The following is a 26,757-nucleotide window of genomic DNA, read 5'->3' as shown; positions in this document are numbered from 1 at the left end:
CTAAAAGACTAGCTTTAATATCTAATTTATCTCTGATGTTATATTACAGCAATGAATACATAGTCGTGTACTACAGAATGTTTCACTGAATGATGGAGTGCATTAGGTTGATGATGCTATAAAATTATAATAGAGCTGAACAATTCCTATTGCCTAATATCACAGCTGTCATGTCTGACATGACAAAAGTACAACAAATCATTCATGTGTTTTGTGGTGATGCTGGTGTACACCCATTGCACTGCCAGTTGTATAAAAAGTATAGCACACACAATGGTGTATAGTCTGTAGTATCAGAGTGTTACCTAAACAAATGTTGCTATATATAGGCTTTTCCTATACTTCATGTATTTGTGTGAGTACTGGGCCTTGCACTCAGGTTTAGGGAGCCTTTCTTTAGCTTTTTTTGCTCAAGGCTGGTGCTCTACCACTTGAGCTACACCTTCAGCCTTTTGCTGGCTAACTGGAGATCAGAGTAGCACCAATTTTTCTGCCCCAGCTACCTTCAAACTTTGATCCTCAGCTCCCAGCTTCCTGAGTAGCTAGGATTATAGGCATGAGCCAATGGCACATGGCTCATTTCCTGTACGTGTGTGTGTGTGTGTGTGTGTGTGTGTGCACGTGCACACATGCTTTTCTGGAGCTTGAACTCATAGCCTAGATACTGCCCCTGAGGTATTTTGCTCAAGGATAGTGTTCTACCACTCGAAACAGAGCTCCATTACCACTTCATTGGAGGTAAGTCTCATAGACTTCCTGCCCATGCTGGCTTTGAACCATGATCCTCAGATCTCAGCTATTTAAGTAGCAGGATAAGCCAGCAAGGATAGAAGTTTTCAGTAGTAAAAGTACTATAACAGACGCTAAACAGAAAAATGGCAGAGAATATCATTATTTTACAGTATATTCTTTCTGCTATTAAAAAATATTAGGTATGGTACAGGGTGTGGCTAAAGTTGTAGAATATGTACTGGGCAACTGTGAAACCCTTCCCTGTAAGGTCAAAACAAAACCAAACAACCAAAAAAACAAGCTAAAACAAACTAGCAAATACTAAACTTTGCTCCATGAGTTTAGAAAAAGTATTATTTGGAAAATTTTGTCAGGAATATACATGAACTTTTACAGGTATCTGAACCTTAGGGTGCAATGTAAAATGCACTTATATTTCTTCTAGCTAACATTTAAAAGGACAAGTATAAAAATTTGATCATGTCATTTGTTAGTGATCTTACATACATAGAGGCAGAGTTGAAACTCAAATCAAATCTTTTTATTCTGTCATATTTTCCTCCTTTATACCACTCAATCTCCTAAATTTGTTCTTTCTCAGATATATACTACTATTGGTAATTAACATAAACTAAAAAAGAGGGCTGAGAATATGGCCTAGTGGCAAGAGTGCTTGCCTTGTATACATGAAGCCCATGGTTCGATTCCCCAGCACCACATATATAGAAAATGGCCAGAAGTGGCGCTGTGGCTCAAGGGGCAGAGTGCTAGCCTTGAGCAAAAAGAAGCCAGGGACAGTGCTCAGGCCCTGAGTCCAAGGCCCAAGACTGGCAAAAAAAAAAAAAAAAGAAAAAAAGAAAAAGAATGTTGCTTCTTTCCAAGCATTAGTTGCAAAACTACGAGGAAATAAAGAATAGTTTGGATGAAAAAACAAAAATAATTGCAGAAATTTAATGAAGGAAGCTCGGGGTTCTTTTTGTTTTTTACTTTTGTTTGTGCTGGTCCTGGGGCTCAAACTCAGGGCTTGGCTAGCACTCTGTCGCTAGAGTCACAGCTCTACTTCTGGATTCATGGTGGTTGACGAAATAAGTCTCACAGACTTAAATTAGTAAGAACCAAAGCAGTAATCAGTTTAACAAACACAGATATTAAGGATACTCTGTTGAATCGAAGCACACGAAATAAAGTAGTAAGCTAAACTTATATATTCTTTTTTTGCCAGTCATGGTTGCTTGAACTCAGGGCCTGAGCACTGTCCCTGGCTTCATTTTGCTCAAGGTTAGTACTCTACCACTTGAACCACAGTGCCACTTCCAGCATTTTCTGTTTATGTGGTGCAGAGGAATGGAACCCAGGGCTTCATGCATGCTTGGCAAGCACTCTACTGCTAGGCTATATTCCCAGCCCTAAACTTAGAAGTTTGTGTTTCTAATGACGGGCTATTTGGCACTATCAAAATGCAAATGTAAATAGGAGTTGACACAGAAAATTGATGTTTTACATAAACATGCAAGAATGCTAGCAAAATGCTGTTAGCAGATATAAAAATATCCATCCAAAGATGAAAGTAGTTATTTGTTGTTTATGGCAACCAAGCACTAGAGTAAACTTCTTTGAGCTGCTTGGTAGTTGGAAGAAACATGGACCAATGGTTAGCCAATCAGATGCTCCTGTTCAGAACTTGGAATCTTGAGAGGGTGCTGCAATGTCAGGGTCCATCAAGAGATAAGATCTGGCAGAATCCAATAGCACATGCCCAGGGTCATCTTAAGCAAGCAATACTGACACAGGAACTTAACTGCAAACTTACTGCTGTAACAGTAACTGCCCATTTCCAAGCTTGATTTTACTGCCTACCCATCAATTCAGTTAACCACTACACATTTTCAATAAAATCAGCTTAACCTAACCTGAACTGTTTTCTGTTATTGGCATTCACAAACTCAGAAAAACAGAATCAGAAACTGATTAATCTATGATTCAGTTAGGAAGAATTTGTTTGAAAAAACAAGGCAGATTTGTATGTGGTGATATAGAAGGTCACCTAAACCTACCTAAGTGAAAAAATAAAGGCATGGAACAATATTACTTGTACAATTTATTGGTGGGATTAGGACTTATGAATACATGTACTAACCTCCCTCCCACCCTGGACTTACATAGGCACAGAAAAATTCTGGAAGAACATATACAAGCCATAGTTTACCAGGTTTACATATGTAAAATATAAGGAAGAACTTTAAAAAAATCTAAGATCTATTTTAACATCAAAAGTCTATTATCAGGGCTGGGAATGTGGCTTAGCAGTACAAAGTGTGCACAAAGCACTGGATTCGATTCCTTAGCACCACATAAACAGAAAAGGCCGGAAATAGCGATGTGGTTCAAGAAGTAGAGTGCTAGCAAAAAGAAGCCAGGCACAGTGTATATGTAGTACTGAGAAATTGAACCCGGGGCTTCATGCATGCTAGGCAAGCATTCTACCACTGAGCCACATTCTCAGCCTCTCCATTACTTTTTTTTTTTTTTGCCAGTCCTGGCGCTTGGACTCGGGGCCTGAGCACCATCCCTGGCTTCTTTTTGCTCAATGGCTCTTCTGGCCTTTTCTATACATGTGGTGCTAGGGAATCAAACCCAGGACTTCATGTATACGAGGCAAGCACTCTTGCCACTAGGCCATATTCCCAGCCCCCTCCATTACTTTTTAACAACTTATTCATAGCAAAGACTAAAAATTTACACAAATTTCTAGTGCCTTTCTAGAAAATGGGGAGCAAAGCTTCTTTAGAGGATAAACCCAATTCATTGGCCTATGTCACACAATACTCTTCACTAGATAGTACCAAGATTCCTGTAGTCTTTGTACCCTCTGCTCTTCTGACTTCCCCCATTCTTTAAAGAACTCTATGACTACCACATTTTGTATAACAACCCTTGTTAAAGTCATTACACCTTCGTAGCAAAAATAAGTAAGAGGAACTCAGCTCAGTTGCTACCACATAACTGACCTGAAGAAGGGCGAGAACACTAATCATATAGAATTATTAGGTAAAGAATTATTAAAAAAAGAATGACCAGGGCTTGGAATCAGGGCCCGAGCCCCTGACTCCAAGCCCCAGGACTGGGAAAAAAAAAAGAACAGATCTGCAGGTTTCACTCGTAAAATAGGTTAATGGGTAAGGAGGATTATCTGGAGAATGTGAATCACACAGCCACGGTACAGTACTCTGCAAACAAAAAGTACTCAATAGATTTGGGGATTGTGGCACACACTTGTAATCCCAGCACTTGAAGCTGAGGAGGAAGACTTCAGATTTTATCCCAGTCTGGGGATATCTAGCAAGAGTCTATCTCCAATAAATTAACCATGTGCAGAGTAAGTGCTTACTGAAAATCGAATCTATTTTGAGCCATTTGCAGTTAGAAATAGTATCCTCAGTACTTAGTTCAAATATCTAATATTTGCTTATAATTACTGTGAAAAACTGTTCTCCCTTTATAGTCTTGTTCATTTTCCAAACTCAAAGGAATATCTTTTACTTTTAAGTCAGTAAGGTGTTTTTTTTGTTGTTGTTTTTTGTCTGTAGTGGGGCTTGAACTCAGGGCATGGGCATAGTCCCTGAGCTCTACAGCTCAAGGCTAGTGCTCTACCACTTGAGCCGCAGCGCCACTCTTCGTTGCTGTTGGTTAATTGGAGGGAAGAGTCTCACCGGCTTTCCTACCCAGGCTGGCTGTGAACTGGGCTCCTCAGATCTCAGCCTGCTGAGTAGCTAGGAGTAGGAGTAACCCACTGGCACCTGGCCAGTCAGTTAAGTTTTTACTAAAGGATTTCCATGTCGTGATTCCTTCGCCCATCAAGGTGAAGTTCAAGATTGCTCTTAATGAATAGCCTTTTTTAAGAGAACTGACTTAAAATTTATTTTAAAATAATAGAAATCAAATCCCTCTACATTTTGTAAACGTTACTCTTTAAGTTCTAATAAGTAATAACAAAACCTCTGCTTGCAAAGCTCTAGTCATAAATCAATTCACCCCTTAACAAGCTCTTTCCATTTCATAAAGTATATGATCTTTCCTCTACTCATGGTTCTGGTTCTGTCCCAAAAAAGTCATACAGGGTATCTGAAAGCCATTATATTTTTCTTTTTTTTTTTTTTTGGCCAGTCCTGGGCCTTGGACTCAAGGCCTGAGCACTGTCCCTGGCCTCTTCCCGCTCAAGGCTAGCACTCTGCCACCTGAGCCACAGTGCCCCTTCTGGCCATTTTCCATATATGTGGTGCTGGGGAATCGAACCGAGAGGTTCATGTGTAGGAGGCAAGCACTCTTGCCACTAGGCCATATTCCCAGCCCTATATTTTTCTTTAAAATACTTATGACTAAGATTTTGTAACGTTTTGGTTGATATAACCATGTTATCCTTATTGGACTCCTGAATGGACCCCAGTTTTAAGACTTCTCTCTGAAACTTGAGTTTCTATAACTGACTTGCAGTTAGGCCTGGCAAGGTAGAACTATTACTTTGCCTTGTATGTGTGATATATTTTTACTCACTGAACATTACATTTATACTTTTGTTGGTTTTACTACCAATCTAATGCATAAAAATCAAGATACATAAGACTTTAATAAATTTTAGACATCTGTTGCTATGTAACCAGGGGTCATTCACTGTGTATTTGTATAATAGTTATTTAAAAAGGCTTTAACTTCATTTTTATCAAATTCCACTTTGCCAATTAGTCAGGCTATGAATGTCATTTTCGATTGTCAACCCAAGTTATTTCTTTCATGCAAACTGGATTTTATCCAACTTCCTAATATTAAAAGCAAAAACATGCGGCAGCTAGCTTCCTCCAGCTTGCCTCTATCTATTGGCCAGCCCTCTATCTATTGTTATTAAATCAGTTAAATATATGCTTAGCTGAAAACCAGTAGAACTTCTTTACCTGAAATCCAAGGTTACAGGGTATAACTAATTCCTTTACTTACAGGACTGGTGAATCAACTCTCCAGTCATATAGTCATTATTATTATTTTAAATTATGAATGATTATTTAACAAGGGACTGGATTCAACTCAGGATCTCACACATGCTAGGTAAGGACGCTACCACTGAACCACACTTTTAGTCTTCAGCCTTTATTAATTCTTGTATCTTGTAGAGCTTTGCACATTAAATAATCTGGTACATGTGAACTTTAGTCTATGAAGCTGAACTAATAATACTTTATCCAAAGTGATAACATAACCATTGACCTACAAACTTGTCTTTTGTAGATCTACGAAACTATCTTTTCCCAAAGGGGTAAAAAAAATTGAGAAGCCAGGTACCAGTGGCTCACTCCTATAATCCTAGCTACACAGGAGCATGAGATCTGAGGATCACAGTTTGAAGCCAGTCCAGACACAAAGTCCATGAGACTTTTTTCTCCAATTAACCACCAAAAAAAGCCAGGAAGTAGAGCTGTGGTTCCGAGTAATAAAAGTGCTACCCTTGAGTACAAAATAGGCTCTGAGTTCAAGCCCCAGGACCTTCACAAAAAAGGAGGTGGGAGAGGGAGAGAAAGGAGAGGGGAGAGAAGGTGGGAAGGGGAGGAGAAAAAGGGAGAGAGAGAGAGAGAGAGAGAGAGAGAGAGAGAGAAAGGAGAGGGGAGAGAACGTGGGTAGGTGGGTCAGGGAGGAAAGAGAGAGAGAAAAGGAGAGAGAGACAGAGAGAGATCACATAAGCAATATCTATCACATGGTAGCAACAGTGGGCATAGACAAAACCAAGGTAGATGACTACTGGCCTTATATCGTTCCTAAAAATGCTCCACTTCAGTTTTTGTTTTTGTTTTTTTTTAACCATCTTTTCAATTTCAAATGGTGCATGTGGAGATCTGAGATAGAAAAGACTTTTTTTCTTTTACTGAGTCCAGGGTGGTATCAGAATCAAAAAGCTGCTAATTCTGTAATTTACACACGATCTTATTTCTTCCACTTCAAGCAATTAGTTTGAAGTCAGCAAAATGAATAGCTTTTTTCTACAGTCAAAACCTATCCAACTAACTTAATTTTAGGAGGCTCAATAGAAAGAAAAAAATTAGTATTAGCAGTAAATAAAGCACTTTGCAGCTTACAACACACCTGCACACATTGTTTACACCAAGCTCTCAAAAACCCTGTGAAGTAGATGAGGCAGGCATTACTACCGCTTTTTCTCTTAGAGAAATCTGAAGATGAAGAGTACTGAACTTTACCATAAATAAGCATTAGAGTCATAACACTAATCAAGATAGTCTAATTACAAATACTAGACTCTTGGAAAATATCCAAGAACGTTAGCTAAGCAAAATAACCAGAGAGGACTTGGAATAATATATTGTTTTGACTCACAGATATTTATCATTCATTGCTAAAGATGGGCATATGCAAAAGTCATTCATCTATTTTAATAATGTTGAGAGCAATAAAGCAAACATGAATACAGTACTTACACAGTTATATACTATAAGTAAACGCAGGAAATAATTGACACCTGAGTTTTAAAGATAAATCTCAAGAATTTAAATTAAATGTTCAATTCCACAAACCATAAGATTATTTCTACAGTAACTTAAAGGAACAATACATATCTTGGGAAATGTGACCACCATATTGCTTCCTCTGTGGGACATGTTTACCTAGCATTCCTGTAACCCATGGCTTGATCCCTGACTATCGGACTGAACCACAGTGCCATCTGATAGTAGAAATAAATCCAATTTCATTAATAATTACAACATATAAAACAACATTAAATTTTCTCAATAAAATACAAACTCTGAGCTGGGGGCTGACAGCTTACAAACAATCCTAGCTACTCAGGAGGCTGAGATCTGAAGACCACAGTTCTGGTCCACTCTGGGCAGAAAAGTCCGTTGAACTCATATCTCCAATAAACTACTTAGAAAAAGCTGGAAGTGGCACTGTGGCTCCAGTGCACTAGGCCTTGAGCACAAAGAGCCTCAAGGACAGTGCCTAGGCCCTGGATTCAAGCTCCAGCACCAGCAAAAAAACCCAAAACCTCATTTAGTTTTTTTAAGAAATATAGAACTGGAAGCTGCATGTATTGATTTATGCCTATAACACCAGCCTTTAGAGACTGAAGCAGGAAGATTACAAGATCCAGGCCAGCTTGGGCTACACAGCTAGTTAGTTCAAAGCCAGCCTGAGCCATATAGTGAGACACCTATATAACAATAGATTAGATTGAAAAAATACAGGCCTAAGGGGGGAAAAGGCAGACAGGATAGGAACGACAGTCAACTGATAACCATTTTGAAGGTATGTACTGAAAATGTCCATACACTTCTATCCACAATTCTACCACAAGCTATATTTCCAGAACTATAGCCCACATCTCAAGGAGGTAGATACAAGAATATTCCACATAGTATTGTCTCTGGCAACAAAATAACAATCCTAAAATTTCTGTAAGCAAAGAAATACGAGAAAATTGTGGCAGACCAAATATAATTAAAATTAAGCCAATCAAACAATTAATATTGATGAACTGGAGCAAAATGGATATAGGTATACAAAATGCTGAACAAGAAAGCACCAGAGAACATAACATTCCATTAAGTAAAAAAAAAAATACAAAAGCCACTACTGCAGGTATTTTAGACATAGACACATACATGTATAGTAAAATGTATGGAAGCTTTCACAGGAATAATAAACACTAAATTCAAGAGATATCTCTGGGAAGAAGAAAGATGAAATGTTATATGAGGGGCTTCTGTAATATTTATTTCCCAATAAAAAGTAATTTAAAAAAAACGGAAGAAAAAAGAATGAAAAAGTACAGAGTGGAACCTATGTAAATGTTGCCCTAAAAGGCAAAAGGAACCTTGTAAATTAAGATTAGGTTTTGATTTAGAGGAATGTAATTTTTTTAGTTCTGCATATATTTTAGATATGAGGCCTTTGTCCATTATTCTTTTTATCTTGCGAGCTATGTCCTTTGCCCTGCAGAAGCTCTTCAGTTTGATGCAGTCCCATTTGTCCATCCTTTCTTTGATTTGTCGCATTTCTGGGTCTTTGTTAAGGGGATGTGGCCAAAAGGGAACCCTACTTCATTGTTGGTAGGAATGTAAACTGGTTCAGCCACTCTGGCAAGCAGTATGGAGATTCCTCAGAAGGCTAAACATAGACCTCCCCTAGGACCCAACAGCTCCACTTTTGGGGATCTACCCAAAAGACCACAAACAAGAACACACTAAAGCCACCAGCACAACAATGTTCATCGCAGCACAATTTGTCATAGCTAGAATCTGGAACCAACCCAGATGCCTCTCAGTAGACGAATGGATCAGGAAAATGTGGTACATATACACAATGGAATTTTATGCCTCTATCAGAAAGAATGACATTGCCCCATTCGTAAGGAAATGGAAGGACTTGGAAAAAATTATACTAAGTGAGCCAGACCCAAAGAAACATGGACTCTATGGTCTCCCTCATAGGGAATAATTAGCACAGGTTTAGGCAAGTCACAGCAGAGGATCACAAGAGCCCAATAGCTATGCCCTTATGAACACATAAGAGGATGCTAAGTGAAATGAACTCCAGGTTATGGAAACGATTGTTATATAACTGTTGTAACTACTTTCAACGTGCTATGTGTAACCGTAGCTTCTATTATTGATGATCTTCTTGTATCCCCTTTCTGTGGTTGTACCTGCACTATATCTTATCTGAGTACATTGGAAACCGTGTATACTGGTATTAGAACTAGGAAAATGAAAGGGAATACTAAAATCGAGAGACACAGGGTAAAAAGACAAAGGACTACAAAAGCAATACTTGCAAAACTGGTGTAAATGAGCTGAACAACTCTTGGGGGGAAAGGGAAAGAGGGAGGGGGAGGAGGTAACAAACAGTACAAGAAATGTATCCAATGCCTAAAGTATGAAACTGTAACCTCTCTGTACATCAGTTTGAAAATAAAAATAAATTTTAAAAAATAAAAAAAAAAAGATTAGGTTTTGAAAAGCTGCGTATGTAACTCGACTGGCATGGGTGAGGCTCTGAATTCCATTTCCATGGCCAGCGCCACGAAAACCAAAACAAAACACCTTGACATAGAGATTATCCTGGATTACCCAGGTGAGTCCAACCTAATCCTTAGACATAGTGAACCCTTCTTAAAGAAAAATAGGATGACCTAAGAGGAGTTAGAGAGATGAAACAAGAACAATGTGGACCATGTTACTGCCCTTGAAGGTGAAGAAAGGGACCCAGTGACCAAAAAAATGTGTGCATGTGGGAACAGCCCTCAAATGATAGCTAGCAAAGAAACAGAAATCAAAACTCTACAGCAATGTGGAACTAAACTCTGCCGACAACATGAAATCAGGGACTTGTTAGAAGGGAAAATCACCCTGCCGAAACCTTAGTTTTAACTTGGTTTGAGCTAATTTTCTGACAGTTTATTATTACAGTAATAGAAAACTTCCCTTTTATATAAAAATCATAATTTTCTTATGCTCTTAAATCCTCCTGGAAATAAGAAGAAATAAATTGGTCAATCCATGCAAGCCTACTCAGCAAAGCCTACCTAGCACACACCCATCATTCACTGAAGCATTAACCATACCAGGCACTATCCTGCCTTCAAAGAGCTGGCTGTAGCACGTAGCCATCAATACTCATTTTTTCCTTTCTCCTTCAGATTTGGCCATAAAACAGCCATACTTGAAACAAACATTTTAAAGAGAGAATTAGGAGAAACATAAACTTCATCATAGCTATGAAACATAAAAACTAAGAGGGGTGGGGGTGAAGAAGACAAAGGGACATAGAACCAGGCTACCCTATAGCCCTGCCATACACAACCCTAACTCTTCATTCTACCAATTAGTAAAAATAATTTTTAATCTATAAAACTGTAACTTCATACATGAACTATTAATGGATTTTAGCAGGCCTTTGACACTGGTTATAGGAGCACTAGTCTGTGATTCCAGTACGGTGGAGTTAACGGCCAGCCTGGGCTACATTTCAAGACCCTAACTCATAAAACTAAGGGCTACGGATGTAGCTCCAAAGCAGAATACCTTCTCAGCATGGACAGGGGGTGGTTAATAGAACTCTGACAGTATATAAGGCACTACAAGGGGCTGGGAAGGTGGCTCAAGTGGTAGAGTGCTAGCCTTGAGTAAAAGAAGCTCAGAGGTGGTGCCCAGGCCCTAAGTTAAAGCCCCAAGACTGGCAAAAAATGAAAACAAAAATAAGGAACTATAAAAGTGTGAACAAGTTCTCATGAGAATCCACTGTTGAGACAATGCCTAAAGCTACTATGATGGAGAATTCCGTATAAATCCATCCTGGTATGCCTTCAGGATCACTTACATACAACCTCAGAAAGAAGAAAATTTGACATTAGAAAGGACTAATTTTAGAAAAACAGGTAAAAAGGACTGACAATAAAGGAATATTATAGTACTACTATTACAAAAACGCTTATTTGAAAATATATTTTAAAATAGTCATGTCCAGAACTTACTGTAGAGCTACCCAAAGGGCATCTCTGAGAGGACCCCAGTGGTTTCCAGTGAGAAACATGGCAGGAACTAAAAGGGGACAACTAGTTTCATGTGGTATCACAGAGAGCAAGCATCTTCTTGATATCCTTTGCTTATAAGTGAAGAATAACAGCTAAAACATGGAGCATTTTAAAACCTGAAAATAAAGTTGATGAACTCAAATTGGAATGTTTTACGCAGAAAAGCAGAAGTAAGGGAGTGAAGGGAACTCCACATACGGCTGCCTCTTTTATAGAAAAAGAAGACATGGCCTCACAGCAAGAGGATGAGCAGAGAATAACAAAATGGAGCAAGCACAGCTGGGCCAGAAGGAAAGCAAAAAACAGCTGAGTTGGGAAAATCAGGGTCTACGCAAACATAACAAAATTAGAGCGCTTAGAGAGATTAAAAGGGAAATGGAAGGAGATAAAGGAGAAAATTAATTTCTTGCTAGAGCAGAAATAGGTGGGACGAAAAAGAACAAGAGTACCAACAAGGAAGAAGAGGGGCATTTTTTGAAATGAGGCTCACTATGGGAGGAAAGGTAAAAAGAAATGAGAAGGGCCAATAGCCTCTATGGTTCACTATGAAGTTCCAGGAGCAACAAATATTCAAGAGAAGCAGCAGCAAAATAAGGGTTAGGGAAAAAAAACAAACCCTAGAAACAACAACAACAAAATCTCAGACTACACATGACATACACACAGTAGAAATTCAAGTATAAAAGAAGCATATCATCTAAATTCTAGATGATATTAGGAGGTATGTTTTATGCATGTTTTAATTTTTATCTTATGAACCAAACAACTAAATACACTAAATGAAAGCAAAACTAAATAGTTTATTTTAGACATGCTTTAACAAATATACAGAAAAGCACAGGACTGGGAATGTGGCTAAGTGGTAGAGTGCTTGCCTAGCATGCATGAAGCCCCGAGTTCGATTTTTTTCAGCAGCACATATATAGAAAAGGCTGGAAGTGGTGCTGTGGCTCAAGTGGCAGTGTTAGACTGCTAGCCTTGAGCAAAAGAGAAGCTCAGGGTCAGTGCCTAGGCGCTGAGTTCTAGCACCAGGACTAGCCAAAAAAAAGAAAAGAAAAAGCAAAGGCAACAGGATGTTTGAGTCCAAAGCTAGCTTTTCTTTGCACAGTAAATTCCATGTCAGCCACAGCTACTCAATGAAGGCCCATCTCAAAACCTCAAAGGCTAGGAATGTAGCTCAGTTTGCTTAGCATAAACAAGGCACTGAGTTCAATCTCCAAATCTTATCACTAAAAAAAAAAAAGTCTGGGTGGATTAATATAAAACTTAAACTAGCAGAAATGAGGAAGAGGTGTGTTGATATATATTCTTTAAACATAGGATCTTTTTTTATTCTATAAAACTATTAACACTAAGCATGCATATTATATTGTTCTTTATATACATGATGTATCTTAGAATAAAACTTCCCAGCTTATTTTTTCCAATTGTCTAAAAATACTTTTAACAAATCTGCTCATGTAGTTAGACAATTAGTGCTTCTTGCTATAAATATAACAATGAACTCTATCTCAAGTATAACAAATGAAAATTTCTGGGCACTGGGTCACCAAAGCATTTTTCTTTTTATTTCTTTCACTTTTTTATTGTGGTAAAATATGTATAATGAAGTTTAAATATCTTAAGCACTTTTAGGGATATAGTCCAGAAGTAATAAGTGCATTCATGATGCTGTACAACCATCACCAAAATTTACCTCAGAATTATTTTCCTAGGTGACTCACAAAATCTAAAACAAAACAACAACAACAAACCCTGAAATTTTCAAATCTGAATCTCCAAAAGAAGTCTTTTTTCTTTAAAATTTGTACTGAGCTATGGGGTGTGTGTGTGTGTGCTAGCATTTAGCACTTGTAATCCCGTGACAGATGTTCACAGGCAGTCCTGGCAGACAAATTCAAGAGACTCTTATCCAAATAACTACCAAAAAGACGGGAAGGGAGGAAGGGACAAAGAGACAGACGGGGGAAGGAGAGAGAGAATTTATAAAAACTAGTAACAACAACAAAACCCCACCCTTCACTATCTAGAGAATCTACTCTCATTCCTTCCTCAAGTCTCCAGGAATTTTGTTCCTCCCCACTACTCACCTATTTTCAAACTTTCAATCTCAAGCCTTTTCTATCTTAAAATACATGCATGTACAAACACTGCTAGCTAACCTGATGTTACAACCAAGTCTTTCTACTCTTAAAATTTCACACACACTCTTCAGTGAAATAGCCCATGCTTTCCAGATCAACTTCCAGTCTCTTTCATTAAATGTATGGACACTGTATTTGATATTCCTTAAAACTTCAAAACAAAAAGGAAGAAACCTCACAACAGAAAACGGCCTGTCTCATCAATACCAGCTTTCCTACAAGTAGAATTTTCTCATTCCTAAAAGTAACTAACTATAAAGTTCAGGATTTTTCTACACATTAATACTGCATACATAAAAATCCATAATTAATTTAAAAACACAAATCAAACTATATGTTACACTTCTATAACTTATTTTGCCCTGCCCTATTCACTTCTGTTTTGTGTTTAGGGAACGGGGTCTTACTGTGTAGCCCAGGCTAACCTTACACTCAAGATTCCCTGCTTCAGACTCATGAGTGCTGGGATTACTGAGGTGAACCACCACACTGGTTTGTCATTCACTGCTTAATCCAACAGTGCAAAATACTATGGCACTCTAGCCATTTTAACCGTCTCAGACTTCTAGAGCATTTGACACTGTGACCACTCCTTCTCTGGATTTGTCTCTTCTGTAGACTCAATACTGTAATTCCAGGTCTTTCTATTTGATTCATACTTCTAAGTCTCCTCACCTGATCACATTCCTTACCATCACACTCAAGCTTTCTCTGTCAATATTCATCGCCTATTTTATTTCAGAAAGGCAACTCGATCAGATCTCCATTTGTTAATGGTTTTGCAAGTGCTCCATAATTATTCTCATCAAATAAACAAGAGCTTGCATTGTGGAAGTATTATATATAATTTCACTCTGCAGCTATTTGAAACGTTATAATCAACGAGCCTTTATGCCAAAGAAAGGAAGGGGACAGGTAGAGAAGTAAATCTGGGGAGGCATTTCTCAGAGTAGTTTATTAATAACTACTTGTTATAAGAATTTTTATGGCTGGGAGCTGGTGGCTCACGCCTGTAATCCTAGCTACTCAGGAAGGAGGCTGAGATTTGAGGACCAAGGTTCAAAGCCAGCCCGGGGAAGGAAAGGCAGTGAGACAGACCCTTATCTCCAATTAACCACCAGCACACAAGAAGTGGCACTGTGGCTCAAAGTGGTAGAGCACTGCCTTGAGCTGAGGAGCTCGGGACAGTGCCCAGACCCAAAGTTCATGCCCCACAACTGTCAGGAAAAGAAAAGTGTTTATTTCCCTACTAAAACTTTGTAACTGTAACAGTTCCAATGATGAACTCACCCATAGTGAGTGTTCCTTTTATTAGTACCCAAATCTCTAACCCAGGTTACTCTCCTAGATTCAAATGCATACTTCCTCTGAGCTAAAGACATTCTCCCAGGCCCATGTGGCAAATTTATCTCATTGCTCTAATTTCAGCTCAAACATCATCTTCTCAATAAAGCTTGGCAGCACCTCCCCCAAGGGCACAAAGGCTTATTAAAAAAAAATCACCAAATGCATACCACTATTATCTAAAACACAGTCAAAAACATTTCTAATAAAAATTATTCAAAACCCCAGCAGAAATAGGGGAGGAAAGGCACTGGAACAGAGAATGAGTGAGGGTAAAGAAGACGGAACTAGTGTAAAGCAAGAGAGAAAGGTGGAGTTTGTCATTATCTTAAAAAAAAAAGAGCTGGGGCATAGGTGGCTCAGGGTCATGCCTATAATCCTAGCTACTCAGGAGGCTGGGATACAATCAGAATCTTGGTTCAAAACCAGCAGGATCAGAGAAGTTCCCATGAGACTCTCGTCTCCAATTAACCATTCAAAAACTGGAGGTGGTGCTGTGGCTTAATTGGTAGAGCGCTGGCCTTGAGCCACTGGACAGTGCCCAGGCCTGAGTTCAAGCCTCACAGTCCACAAAAAAAAGGAAAGGAAAGAAAGAAGGAGGGAGAGAAGGAGCAAGGGAGGAAAGGAGGAAGGAAGGAAGGAAGGAAAGAAGGAAGGAAGGAAGGAAGGAAAGAAGGAAGGAAGGAAGGAAGGAAGGAAGGAAGGAAGGAAGCAAGGAAGGAAAGAAGGAAGGAAGGAAGGGAGGGGAGGGGAGGGAGGGGAGGGAGAAAGAAAAGGAAAAGAAGAGAAAGAAAACAGCCAGTGTGGCCAGAGCTTATAATTCCAGCACTTTGGGAGGAGATGGGGAAATATCCAGTTCAAGGACAGTCTTGTCTACATAGCAAGACTCTGTCTTCAACCAAGAAACAAAAAACAAAAACAAAAACAAAGAACAAAAAGGTAAGAATAAAAAAGTAACAAGGTTTCTACAATCTTTCTTCTTTTTTGAGGCAGGGCAAGGGCATTTCAGACAGAAGTAAAGACGCCATCAGTTTGTGCCTTTATGTATCTAGCTAAAGGGCAAAAAGAGTTAGTTATGAAGTTAAAACAATACACAGATGCTAGAAATTTTAGGAGCAAAAATAAAAGGTTTATTCCAATTTTTCTCTTGACAGTTATTTGTTGCCATATCTAGATATGGCAACAAATTTCTAAAACATATATCTAAAAACATATCTAGATTTAAATGATATTGTCTTAAATTATTTTATTTTAAGACACTACTAATAAAACCTACATTAAAACTGTATTTAGTTGTATACTAAGAATACAGTTATCATCATGTTCCTGTAAAAGTTTTAAAACTGCTTCTGGGCTGGGAATGTGGCCTAGTGGTAGGAGTGCTTGCTTTGCATGCATGAAGCCCTGGGCTTGATTCCTCAGCACCACATATATAGAAAAAGCCAGAAGTGGCACTGTGGCAAGTGGTAGAGTGCTAGCCTTGAGCAAAAAGAAGCCAGGGACAGTGCTCAGGCCCTGAGTCCAAGGCCCAGGACTGGCAAAAAAGAAAAAAAAAAAAAAAAAGCACAGGTGGCTAAAACTGCTTCAATGAAAGAGAGGTCTTAGGTAAGGAAAAATGCATATATCTTCCTCTACAGAGAAAAAAACAAAGCACTTTCACACATTTATTCTCATTTTACAGCACATACTCTGACAGCAGGAAAAGCCAAGAATGACTGATTTAAGGCTAGGCAAAGTGAGTGACAGGAAAATTAGCAATTTCCTTCATTCTAAGATGCATCTTTTTTACGCTATGATTTTTTTAAAATCAGAATTGGGCTACAAAATACTGATTTAATATCATTTTTTCAAAGAAGGGCCATATTACAACTAGGGGTATACTTGGAATTAAGTAAATATAGTAAATGATTTTAAGCACAACCAATAAGCAAGAAAACATCAGAAAAGTGCTACAGAAATCTGTAAGTTATCAATGTACATTAACAGGAACACAGTGGCATCTGGTTACTAATTTAACTACATGTATGTGGTCTACTTTTTACTTGGCTCTTTCTGAAACAGAGCTAACGAGACTATGATCAAATATGGATGCCTACACAAGTATCCAGAAAATAAAGCAGTCTGGGTATGACATTTAGAAGAATGGTACAACTTGAAAGACATTAACTTCAGAAAAGAAAGAGTCACTTGCAACCAGGATACCAGGAGAATTTTGGCATACAGTCATGGCTTGATGTATACCTTGGGTAAGAATTTGAAGGACTGATACTATTTTACAGGGAGAACTGTGGCAGAAGGCATTCCACATACCGGGAGAAATCCCCAGAAACCAATGGCTAGACTTCGCTGGCAGAAGCAAGATGAGGAGTAGGGAAAGCAGATAGGGACTAAAACACGGAGTTCACTGAAGGTCAAACTAGAAAAATGTGAGTGAGCAAACTAGAAAAATGTCAGGACATTCTGACACCCATGCTTCAGGAAGATTAAGATGAGTGAAAAGTACTGGTTGAACTGGAGTGGGAGGAAGTGATACCCCACACAGTCCAGTGTCAAGTATTCAATGTCTGAACTAGGTCATGGGATGCAGCAATGCCAAGAAAGGAGTGTCTTCCATTTTAATGGCACTTTTCATTTAATAACACTTTTCATGAAAAGGGAACCCCGAAACTCCCCTAGCAATACTTTATTTACTCATGTAGAGACATGGAAGACAATCTGCAAAGCCTAAGGTGGCTGGTGCTCATATAACCAAGTGGCCAGACTCACTCTTCTATTTCTCAACATCTCTCTCCAACTTTATTTTAATAACCTAAATGGTTTCGAACCCTCCTTCCTTCTCCTTCCAAATACAGTACAACCTTTTTTTTTTTAAAAGTTTCTAAATTTGCAACATCTGCAAAACACTGCTTTATCCAGGATTTCACACTTTTACATATAAAACTGCCCAGCCCCTACCAACACACACGTAAGAAATCTTGCTGAAAAAAAAAAAAACAAATTTGCGGCAGAAAAGTTTTCTTCTAGGCGGCTTCCACAATGACTTATAGAACATGCTTCATCATTAGTGCAACCACAAGGCTGCTGCTTACATTTCCAAAGTTGTGCAAAGGGGTCCAAAGTTGTGCAAGAGTCACCACTGAAATCAGACTCTGGTATATTAATAGTTGTAACACCTGCAACCTGCCTTAGGTTTATTATTAGGTTCAAAGTAAGGTCCAAATCACAGGTATTAAAAAATATTTTACAACTGCTTTATTTTCTTCTCTGGGAGACGTTTTTTCCCCCCTGCTTCAATCTTGTGACCACAGACTTGACCAACTAAAAAATATCAACGACCTCTGCACATACACAGTATATATAATGCACACACCCAGGGCACTTGCACCCCGATCGGCCCGGCTTCACCACCAAGGCCAAGAACTCCAGGTTACACGTGGCAAGCAAGCCCAAGAACTCTTCAGTGCTTTAAAGGGATGGCGCAGCCATCAAGTCACGTGATGTGACTTATTCTGACTCGGGAGCCGAAGGGGTTAAAAAAATGAGCATTTCAAAGGTGTCTCTCCTCAGCTGGCTTGCCCACGTCGGGGTGCGCCCGGCCTAGGCCTCGGTCGGATTCGTGCCGGAACCAGCCCCTCCACCCCCGGCCCTGTCACCGGCCCCACTTGGGCGGCCTCCCGCTTCCCTTGCAGGGGGCCGGCGAGAGACCTAGGGGACGGGCCCCGGGGAAAGGGTCGGAGCCCCGACGGCTCCGGGCCGGGTCACCCGTGCGGTCGGTGACACACTCTCCCGCCTCGGCGTGGGCAAACGGCTGCTGCCGCGGCGGGGCTGGGCGGCAGGCCCGGCCCGGGGCGGAGGTGGCAGGCCGGGCCCGGCCAGGCCGCGGCCGCTCGCACAGCCCACGTCACCAGCTCCAGCACTGCGGAAATGGAGCGACGCGGGCGGGCGGGCGGGCGGGCGGGAGGCGCCGGGCGGAGCCCGAGCCCGCGCCCGCGCCTCCGCCCGGCGCCGTTTGCCTCCCGGCCCCGGAGCGGGAGGCCGCCGACCCCAGCCCGGCCGCGCCCGGGGTGGGGGGGGGCCCTCACCTGTATCTCCGATGATGATGTACTTGAAGAGATAGGCGTACGCCATGGCCGCGGCCGCTCCGTGCCAGGGCACACGGCTCCTCCTCCCGCGGCTGCTCCTCCTCCGCGCCCCTCACCCCGGCGCCACTCAGCCGCGAAACGCCAGGCCCCGCCCGCCGTCGTCGTCGTCGTCGCCGCCGCCGCCGCCGCGAGTACGAGGCCGGGAGGAAGCACGAACGAACTGACAACCGCGGGCAAGCAGGGGAGACAGCGCCCGGCCCAGCCCAGCCGAACAATAACAGCCGCCGCGGCGCCTTCGCCCCGCCTCCGCGCCGACCCGGAAGTGCTGCAGCCGCCGGCGCAGCCGGAGGAAAGAGGTGGAGCCACGCACGCCGGCCGCGCCCGCCGGCCCGGAGCCCCGCCCAGTCCCCCGGAGCCCCGCCCCTCCGCGCCGGCCGCGTCCTCCCCCGTGCGCCCCAGCCGAGCCGAGCCGAGCCGGGCCGGGCGAGGCGAGTCCCGATCTCTCGGCACGTTTGAGCGGGCAGCCCTGGCGGCCGGATGACGATGGCGGTGCGGGGGGGGGGGGGGGGGAGAAATGAGGGTTCGATTCTGTCGCCGCCTCTCGCGCCGGCGCTGAGGCCCGAGGCCCGAGGCCCGGCGATGGGGGCGGGCCGGGCCGGGCCGGGCCGGGCAGGGCCGGAGCGGGCGCGGCCGCCCTGGGTGTGGCTGGAGCGGCGGGAGCCGGGCGGCCGACGGCGCTGGTGCCCGGGCCCGCGGCTTCCGGGGAGAAGTCCAGAGTGGGGTTTTGGTGTATTTGTGTTGTTTTTGGAATCGGATGGCAGATCAATCGTGGAGCGTGCTGCTGCTCTTCAAGGCCAGGCCGGGCGGGAGGAGCGGGCGGGCCGCAGGATCTCCGTGCCAAGAGGGCGGGGAGGAGGCCACCGGCAGCCCATGAAATATTAAAAAAAAAAAAAAAAAGCAAAAAGGACATTGGGTGGGGGAGGGACGAGGGCGCCAGTAGTAGAATTCTTGCCTAGCGAGGTTCACACACCAGTACCACCTGAGAAATAAACCTGACAACCACAGAAGACAGTTCTGTTCATGAATACATACTCAGATTAGGGGTGTATATATATATATATATATGTATATGTATATATATGTATATATATGTATATATATATATATACACACACATATATACATATATATTATTCGCATGTCATAGCACATAATCATACGAGCTATGCTGTGTTTATGTAAAGCACACTTTAGTCTATGAACGTGTTTATTATGTGGAAAGAAGAAAGAGCCGGGAGAGGGTGGCTCACTCCTGTCATCCTCGCTTCCCGACTCAGGAGGCTGAGATCTGAGAATGGTGGTTCAGAGGCAGCCCCGGCAGGAAAGTCGGTGAGACTCTCGGACCTCCAGGAAAACCAGAAGTGACGCTGTGGCTCCAAGTGGTAGAGCGCTAGCCTTGAGTTGAGCACACAGGGACAGTGCCCAGGCACAGAGTTCAGGACCTATAACCGACCAAAGAGGGAGAGACAAGCTGGATGCCAGTGAATCATGCCTCTAATTCTAGCTGCTTAGGAGGCTGGGATCCAGGGGTTCTCAGTTTATCGCAGTTCAAAGCCAGCCCAGGCAGAAAAGTCTACCATATCGAACATAACCAGCAACAAACCAGGCTAGAGGTGTGTCTCAAGTGGTGGTAGGCCACCCAAGAAAGCATTGAAGCCCCGAGTTCAAGCCCCAATAGTGCCAAAAATGAAAATAATTGCCAAACATTGAAGTACCATGTACACGATAACTCATTTTAAGGGATGAGATGAGATCGAAGGGAAAGCTACTTCTTAATTTAAGTTTTGTGTGTGCAGTGGGAAAACTTTTCCCACAATCACCAATTACTTCAAAATAGTGGCAGAGGAAAAGAGTGATACCTATGCATTCGACTAATACTAATTGAATACAAACTATGTTTTGTGTGTTGCTAGTTATTGCAACTAGAGGCAGACCCTATTCTAAAGAAGCACAAGGGGTGTAGGGGTGGACAGAATGAACAAAGGTGAAAGGATGAATATGGTTGGAATTTATTTGGGTATATGAAAACAAAAACAAAACCTTTAAACATGTTTAGAGGTAGGGAGTTGAGAGTGATAGGTTGAGTTGGGATACATTATGCACATGGGTGGAAACATCACAATGAAACCCCTTGTATGACTATTGCATGCTACTAAAAGAATCTCAGGTTTTGGAAAAGGTAGAGGAGAAGTTTTTTATGTGTCTGAAAGCTACCTAGGAGAGATGATTTCTGAACCAGGAATATGAATACAAATTGGTCAAAAGTATAAAAGTTGGAGGAACAGATAAGATTATGCAGGAGGAGAATTAAGGCAAAAGTCATAGATTTGTCCAGGAAATTTCTTCTGTCTGTTAAATTATTGTATATTAACTACACAAAGAGGTTGCCTTGTGATGTTTCCATACATGTACACAATGTACTTTGATTAATCCGTGCACACAGTACTTTCTTTAAACATTTTTCTTCTTATTATTGTGGCACTGGGGTTTGAACTCAGGACCTTGCACTTGCTAGGCAGGTGCTCTACCATTGAGACATGTCCCTTGGCCCTCAGATTTTGACATTTTATTATTCTATTTTCATATATGCATATAAATCCCCCCTCAAGCAATTTCAAGTTGCAATACGAAAGTTATGTTACTAGTATGGATCATCTGCTGATAACAATGCAAAGAGAATCATTGCTGGATGAAGAGTGACTTAGTGGACCTAGTTCCTGCTGTCTAGTATTTTCTCCCTCTGGGGATTTGTCTTGTGAAATTGCTGACACTAGCATACTAGGCTAGCTATGGTTGATCTCTCCATGGTTTGGATGGTCTTGCCAAGTAGCAATGCACAAGGTTTTTTTCCTAGAATATTTGGGGTCAGTTTTACTAAAGGTTCGGGGATATCACACAAGAATGTGACATGGAAATTTGTTCAGAATTGCAAAATCCGGTTTACCTTTTTTTTTTTAGCCAGTCCTGGGGCTTGAACTCAGGGCCTAAGCACTGCCCCTGGCTTCATTTTGAGCAAGGCTAGAACTCTACCCCTTGAGCCACAGTGCCACTTCTGGCTTTTCTGTATATGTGGTGCTGAGGAATTGAACCCAGGGCTTCATGTATGGGAGGCAAGCACTCTACCACTAGGCCATATTCCCAGCACTGATTCACTTTGTTTTTGTTTTGTTTTGTTTTTTGCCAGTTCTGAGGACTGAACTTGGCTTGAGCACTTTTCTCAGCTTCTTTTTGCACTCTACCAGTTGAGCCACAGCGCCACTTCTGGGTTTTTCTGTTTATGTGGTGCTGAGGAATTGAACCCAGGGCTACATACTCTACTGCTGAGCCACATTCCCAGCCCCTGGTTCATTTTTAATTTGAGGGAGAGGAGGTCTCTGCTTAGGTTTCAGAGTCCTTTCTGCCTAAGTGGCTCCACTAAAGTCTCTCCTAGACATCGGGCCAGGAACTGAAGTGCTTACTGGCAGGGGTGGCCTTTATCATCACAGCCTCAACAGGATACCTGTATGTCACACAGAAGCAGAGCATCTCTAGGGATCTGAAGCATTCCCCTGTTGTTTAAGGAAATGACTAGGTGGCCAGGTCTCTGGTGAACCACATAGGGCCTAGCATGCCATGTCAGCATGCACCTAACATTTTACCCAGTACAAACTGGGAGGGGAAATTCCAAAGGAAAGAAGGTCAAAATTGGAACTATAGAAATCACAGAAATAGATATACAAGCCAGGTACTGGGGGCTCACACCTGAAATCCTAGAAACTCAGGAGGCCGACCATCATGGTTTGAAGCCAGCCTGGAAGAAAGTTCATGAGACTCTTTTATTTGTTTGTTTGTGTTTGTTGGTCATAGGGCTTGAACTCTGGGCCTCGGTGCTATCCCTGAGTTCTTCAGCTCAAGGCTAGCTCTCTACCACTTGAGCCACAGAGCCACTTCCGGTTTTCTGGTGGTTCATTGGAGATAAGAGTCTCATGGGCTTTCCTGCTCAGGCTGGCTTTGAACCACGACCTTCAGATATCAGCTTCCTGAGTAGCTAGGATTACAGGAGTGAGCTACCTGTGCCAGGTTCTGAGACTCTTTATCTCCAATTAACCACCCAAAAAGTCAGAAGTGGATCTGTGGCTCAAGTGGTATAGTGCTAGCCTTAGGCATAAAAGCACAGGGACATTGCCCAGGCCTAAATGTTCAAGCCCAGGACTGGCGCGCGCGCACACACACACACACACACACACACACACACACACACACACACACAGAAATAGATATGCAGCTTACAAAAGCAGTGTGGTGCGAAGATAGGAAATCTAGCTTCTGGCCTTGGCCCTACTACTGGATGATTATGACAAGTCATTTGGCCTCCCATAACTTAGGTATACTCATAGGCAAAACACAGATGGTGATTACTTACAAGGCCTATCCCAAGTTTGAATCCCTTTAATTTGTGTCTCTCTAACCCTCCAGATCTCAAGCCACCTATAACAAAGGTGGTAATCCTTCCCATGTGAAAACGTGTGGTGCTCTGTGTTTGCACAGACTTCTTATTTCTTTGCGCCCAGAACTGTAGAGATAAATTTTTGCACAGCTTAATGTAATGAAAACAGCAACCGCTTTGATTTCAAATCTTCTCCAAACAGTGTTTCCTTATTTGAAACATGTAGATGCTAACTGCCTCACAGTCAAGTCAGGATCAAATAAGGTAATGTATGTGGAAGCTCTTATAAACAATGAAAAATACATAGTACACAAAACTTAACGCTATATAATTTTTTGAAATTACTTTGAAGGGAGTAATGTATAATCACTGTATAAGTTTGTGTTTTAAAATCAATCCCCTTCCTGGCTCTATTTTTGCTTCCTTTTTAAAAAATATGTAATCTGTAATATTTCATAATATTTCTTCTAAGCCTATAAACTCTCCTAAATCCTCTTAGAGACAATAGAGGATATAAATAAAAACCACATAAACGCCATTTAAAACATTGTATTAAGTCCATAAAATCCAAACACACTTTTCAGAAAAAAATCTTCAGATGAAGTGACAGAAATAAATGCCTCTTTTTTTTTTTTAAGTGGTAGTATGCCTACTGGGATTTTCCATTGGATTCTGTTTTCAATTACTTTTCATCCTCTTGGGGTTAAATTCCAATTACCTCGTCTCACAGTTTTACATCGTATATGGTCAAGTTCTAGGGAACCTGAATAAGTTTAAGACTGCTAAGACTATATTTTCTAATGTCCCTTATTCAAGTCCTCTAGACATTTAAAACTACAGGACTACATTAGAATTTTGAACTTCTTGTTTCCAATTGAACTTGCATATATTTCCATTTTCTCTGCTTTTGATTACTCTCAGATTGTGAGAAGGGAGAAAATGCCAGGTTGGAAGATTGTAATTTTCAGTGTCTTACCTCGTTCTACATGGTTCTGTAACCAGTCTGCCCACAATCGTATGCAAAATGATGTCTCTATTTACATGTATACAATTTTATGGGAGGGATTCTTACTGAGGACCATTATCCCAGAAAAAACGAAGAATCACTGTGAAATGCTTTTTCAAAAAAACAAAAACTGTTTCTAAGTAATAAGACAGGACTCATTTTCCAGTAAATATTTAATAAACTCTGTACCAGTTTTAGAGGAAGAAAGAAGTAGATTCAAATCCTGACCTTTCTGCCTTACCAATTAGATAAGTCACTATCAATCTTGGGTAAGTCACTAAAGTCTGGAAACTTGGGTTTTCCCCATGAGGTTGCCTATGGAAAGTGTCTTGCACCTCGTTGAGAGCACAGTAGATGATAAACACTGATGGCAGTTCCCTCCCTGACCTCCAGTCAACCTGTGTTCTTTAGATCTCAGAGGAGTGAACTGAGCTCAACAAAGATGCCAACTTAAAGGAGATTAGTTTCATTATGCTGAGTGCTAAATAGTTTGGGCCAGATACAGATTACTGGTGATGTGCTTTATTATTTTAGAAGAAATAATTTTGTTTGGGAAATAAGGGTTGCTTTACAGAAGGAGAACCAATTACACTGCGCTTCTGGAGCATTCTCTCTTTTTTTTTTAATGAAATTTATTTATTTATTGTCAAAGTGATATACAGGGGGGTTATGGTTTCATACGTAAGGCAATGAGTACATTTCTTATCCAACTTGTTACCTCCTCCCTCATTTTTCTCCCACCTTCCCCCTCCCCATTTCCCTCCCCCTCCCCATTTCTCTCCCCCACCCCCATGAGTTGTACAGTTGGTTTACAGCACATAGTTTTGTAAGTATTGCTTTTGCATTGTTTTGTCTTATATCCTTCGTCTCTCCACTTTGATGTTCCCCTTCCCTAGTTCCAATAAACACATACACAATACCCAGGGTACCAAAACCAGTAACAGTTATGCCAGGTTAAGCCCCCATTTCTTTTTTTTAAATTTAATTTATTTATTAATTGAACACAAATTTTTTGACAAGGTGTTGTGCAAAAAGGGTACAGTTACATAGTAGGGCAGTGTGTACATTTCTTGTGATATCATATGCCCTGTTTTTCTATCCCTTCTCTAGGTCAGGTAGACATATATACAATACCCAATGTACCAAGAACATATACAGTAGCCACGTGGCCACGCCCAAGAAAGTTCGCCTAGGGTTTTAAATGTAATGTTGATATTAGACAATATGCCGACAGTAGTCTTATATGAATGTACATACATAGATTTTGAGCTATTGTATTCCCCTGAGAGGTCAATTTTTGACCTTTATATGTTGAGTAATTGTTTGGTTTTAGTTACATACTGTTGGGTCGCTGCCCCAATCCTGTGGGGAATACTATTTGACAAGCAGTTTTTGGTTTCACAGACCTGGTCTCTACTGTCTCTCCGTCTCCCTTTCTTAACAGTCATATATCAGGGAGATCATGCCCCTTTGTTTTCTGTGTTCTAGGCTTGTCTCGCTCAACATTATTTGTTTCAAGTTCTGACCATTTCCCTGCGAATAACAATATTTCACCATTCCTAATCGCTATGTAGTATTCCATTGTGTATAGGTACCATATTTTTTGGATCCATTCATCTGTGGAGGGGCATCTGGGTTGTTTCCATATTTTGGCTATTGTGAATTGTGCCACGATAAACATGGAAGTACAAATGTCTTTTTTATATCTTGGGGTTTGCTGTTTAGGATAGATGCCTAGGAGTGGTATGGCTGGGTCATAGGGTAGGTCTATATTGAACTTTTAGAGAAACCTCCATACTGTTCTCCAAAGTGGTTGTACTAATTTGCACTCCCACCAACAATGGAGAAGGGTTCCACTTTCCCCGCACCCCCTCCAGCATTTGTTGTTAACTGAGTTCAGGGTATAGGCCATTCTAACTGGAGTGAGGTGGTATCTCAGGGTTTTTATTTGCATTTCCTTTACTACCAGGGATGTTGAGCATTTCCTCATCTGTTTCTTTGCCATTTTTTTCTCTTCTCTCGTGAAGTCTCTCTTTAGCTCATTTGCCCATTTCCTAATAGGTTTATTGTTAAGCCCCCATTTCTTAACTGCCTTCTTTTTCCTTCCCCCTCCTTCACCCCCCATACCCATGGCCATCTTTTATTTTATTTGGCAGTACTGACACTCTCCAGCCTCTCGGGCACTTGGCCAGGGAACAAATACTAGCTGTTCAAGAAGTCATGTCTACAGTGTAGAAAGAGCTGAAAAGGGTAGAGATAGAACTGCATAATGGATGGACACTGGACATTCTAAACCTAAGGCTTGAGGATGGTGGGATGGGGGAGGCAGGAAGAAAGAGTGCTATGAACAGTGAAGAGTACTAGTCAGTACA

At 41.4% G+C, this 26,757-nt stretch overlaps 1 protein-coding gene and 1 long non-coding RNA gene across 3 annotated transcripts in view; one reads left to right on the top strand and one right to left on the bottom strand.

Moving 5' to 3' along the window:
• Positions 1-19,202, bottom strand: part of Rab2a (RAB2A, member RAS oncogene family) — an 84,559-nt gene extending 65,357 nt beyond the window's left edge. For both annotated transcript variants that reach the window (XM_048359309.1, XM_048359308.1), the window contains exon 1: positions 18,894-19,202. In XM_048359309.1, coding sequence (XP_048215266.1) covers positions 18,894-18,939 — 46 coding nt within the window. In that variant the 5' untranslated portion in view covers positions 18,940-19,202. The remainder of the gene's footprint in view (positions 1-18,893) is intronic.
• On the top strand, positions 1,585-21,964 carry LOC125361073. Its single transcript, XR_007212874.1, has 3 exons — positions 1,585-1,953; positions 20,736-20,739; positions 21,912-21,964. It is a non-coding gene; the product is annotated as an uncharacterized LOC125361073 (long non-coding RNA).
• Positions 21,965-26,757: the final 4,793 nt, after the last annotated feature.

The sequence above is a fragment of the Perognathus longimembris genome, chromosome 12 (assembly GCF_023159225.1).
Source record: "Perognathus longimembris pacificus isolate PPM17 chromosome 12, ASM2315922v1, whole genome shotgun sequence".
Lineage (NCBI taxonomy): Eukaryota > Metazoa > Chordata > Mammalia > Rodentia > Heteromyidae > Perognathus > Perognathus longimembris.
Note: the sequence above shows the minus strand (reverse complement) of the source record. Positions and strands in the feature narration are given on the sequence as shown.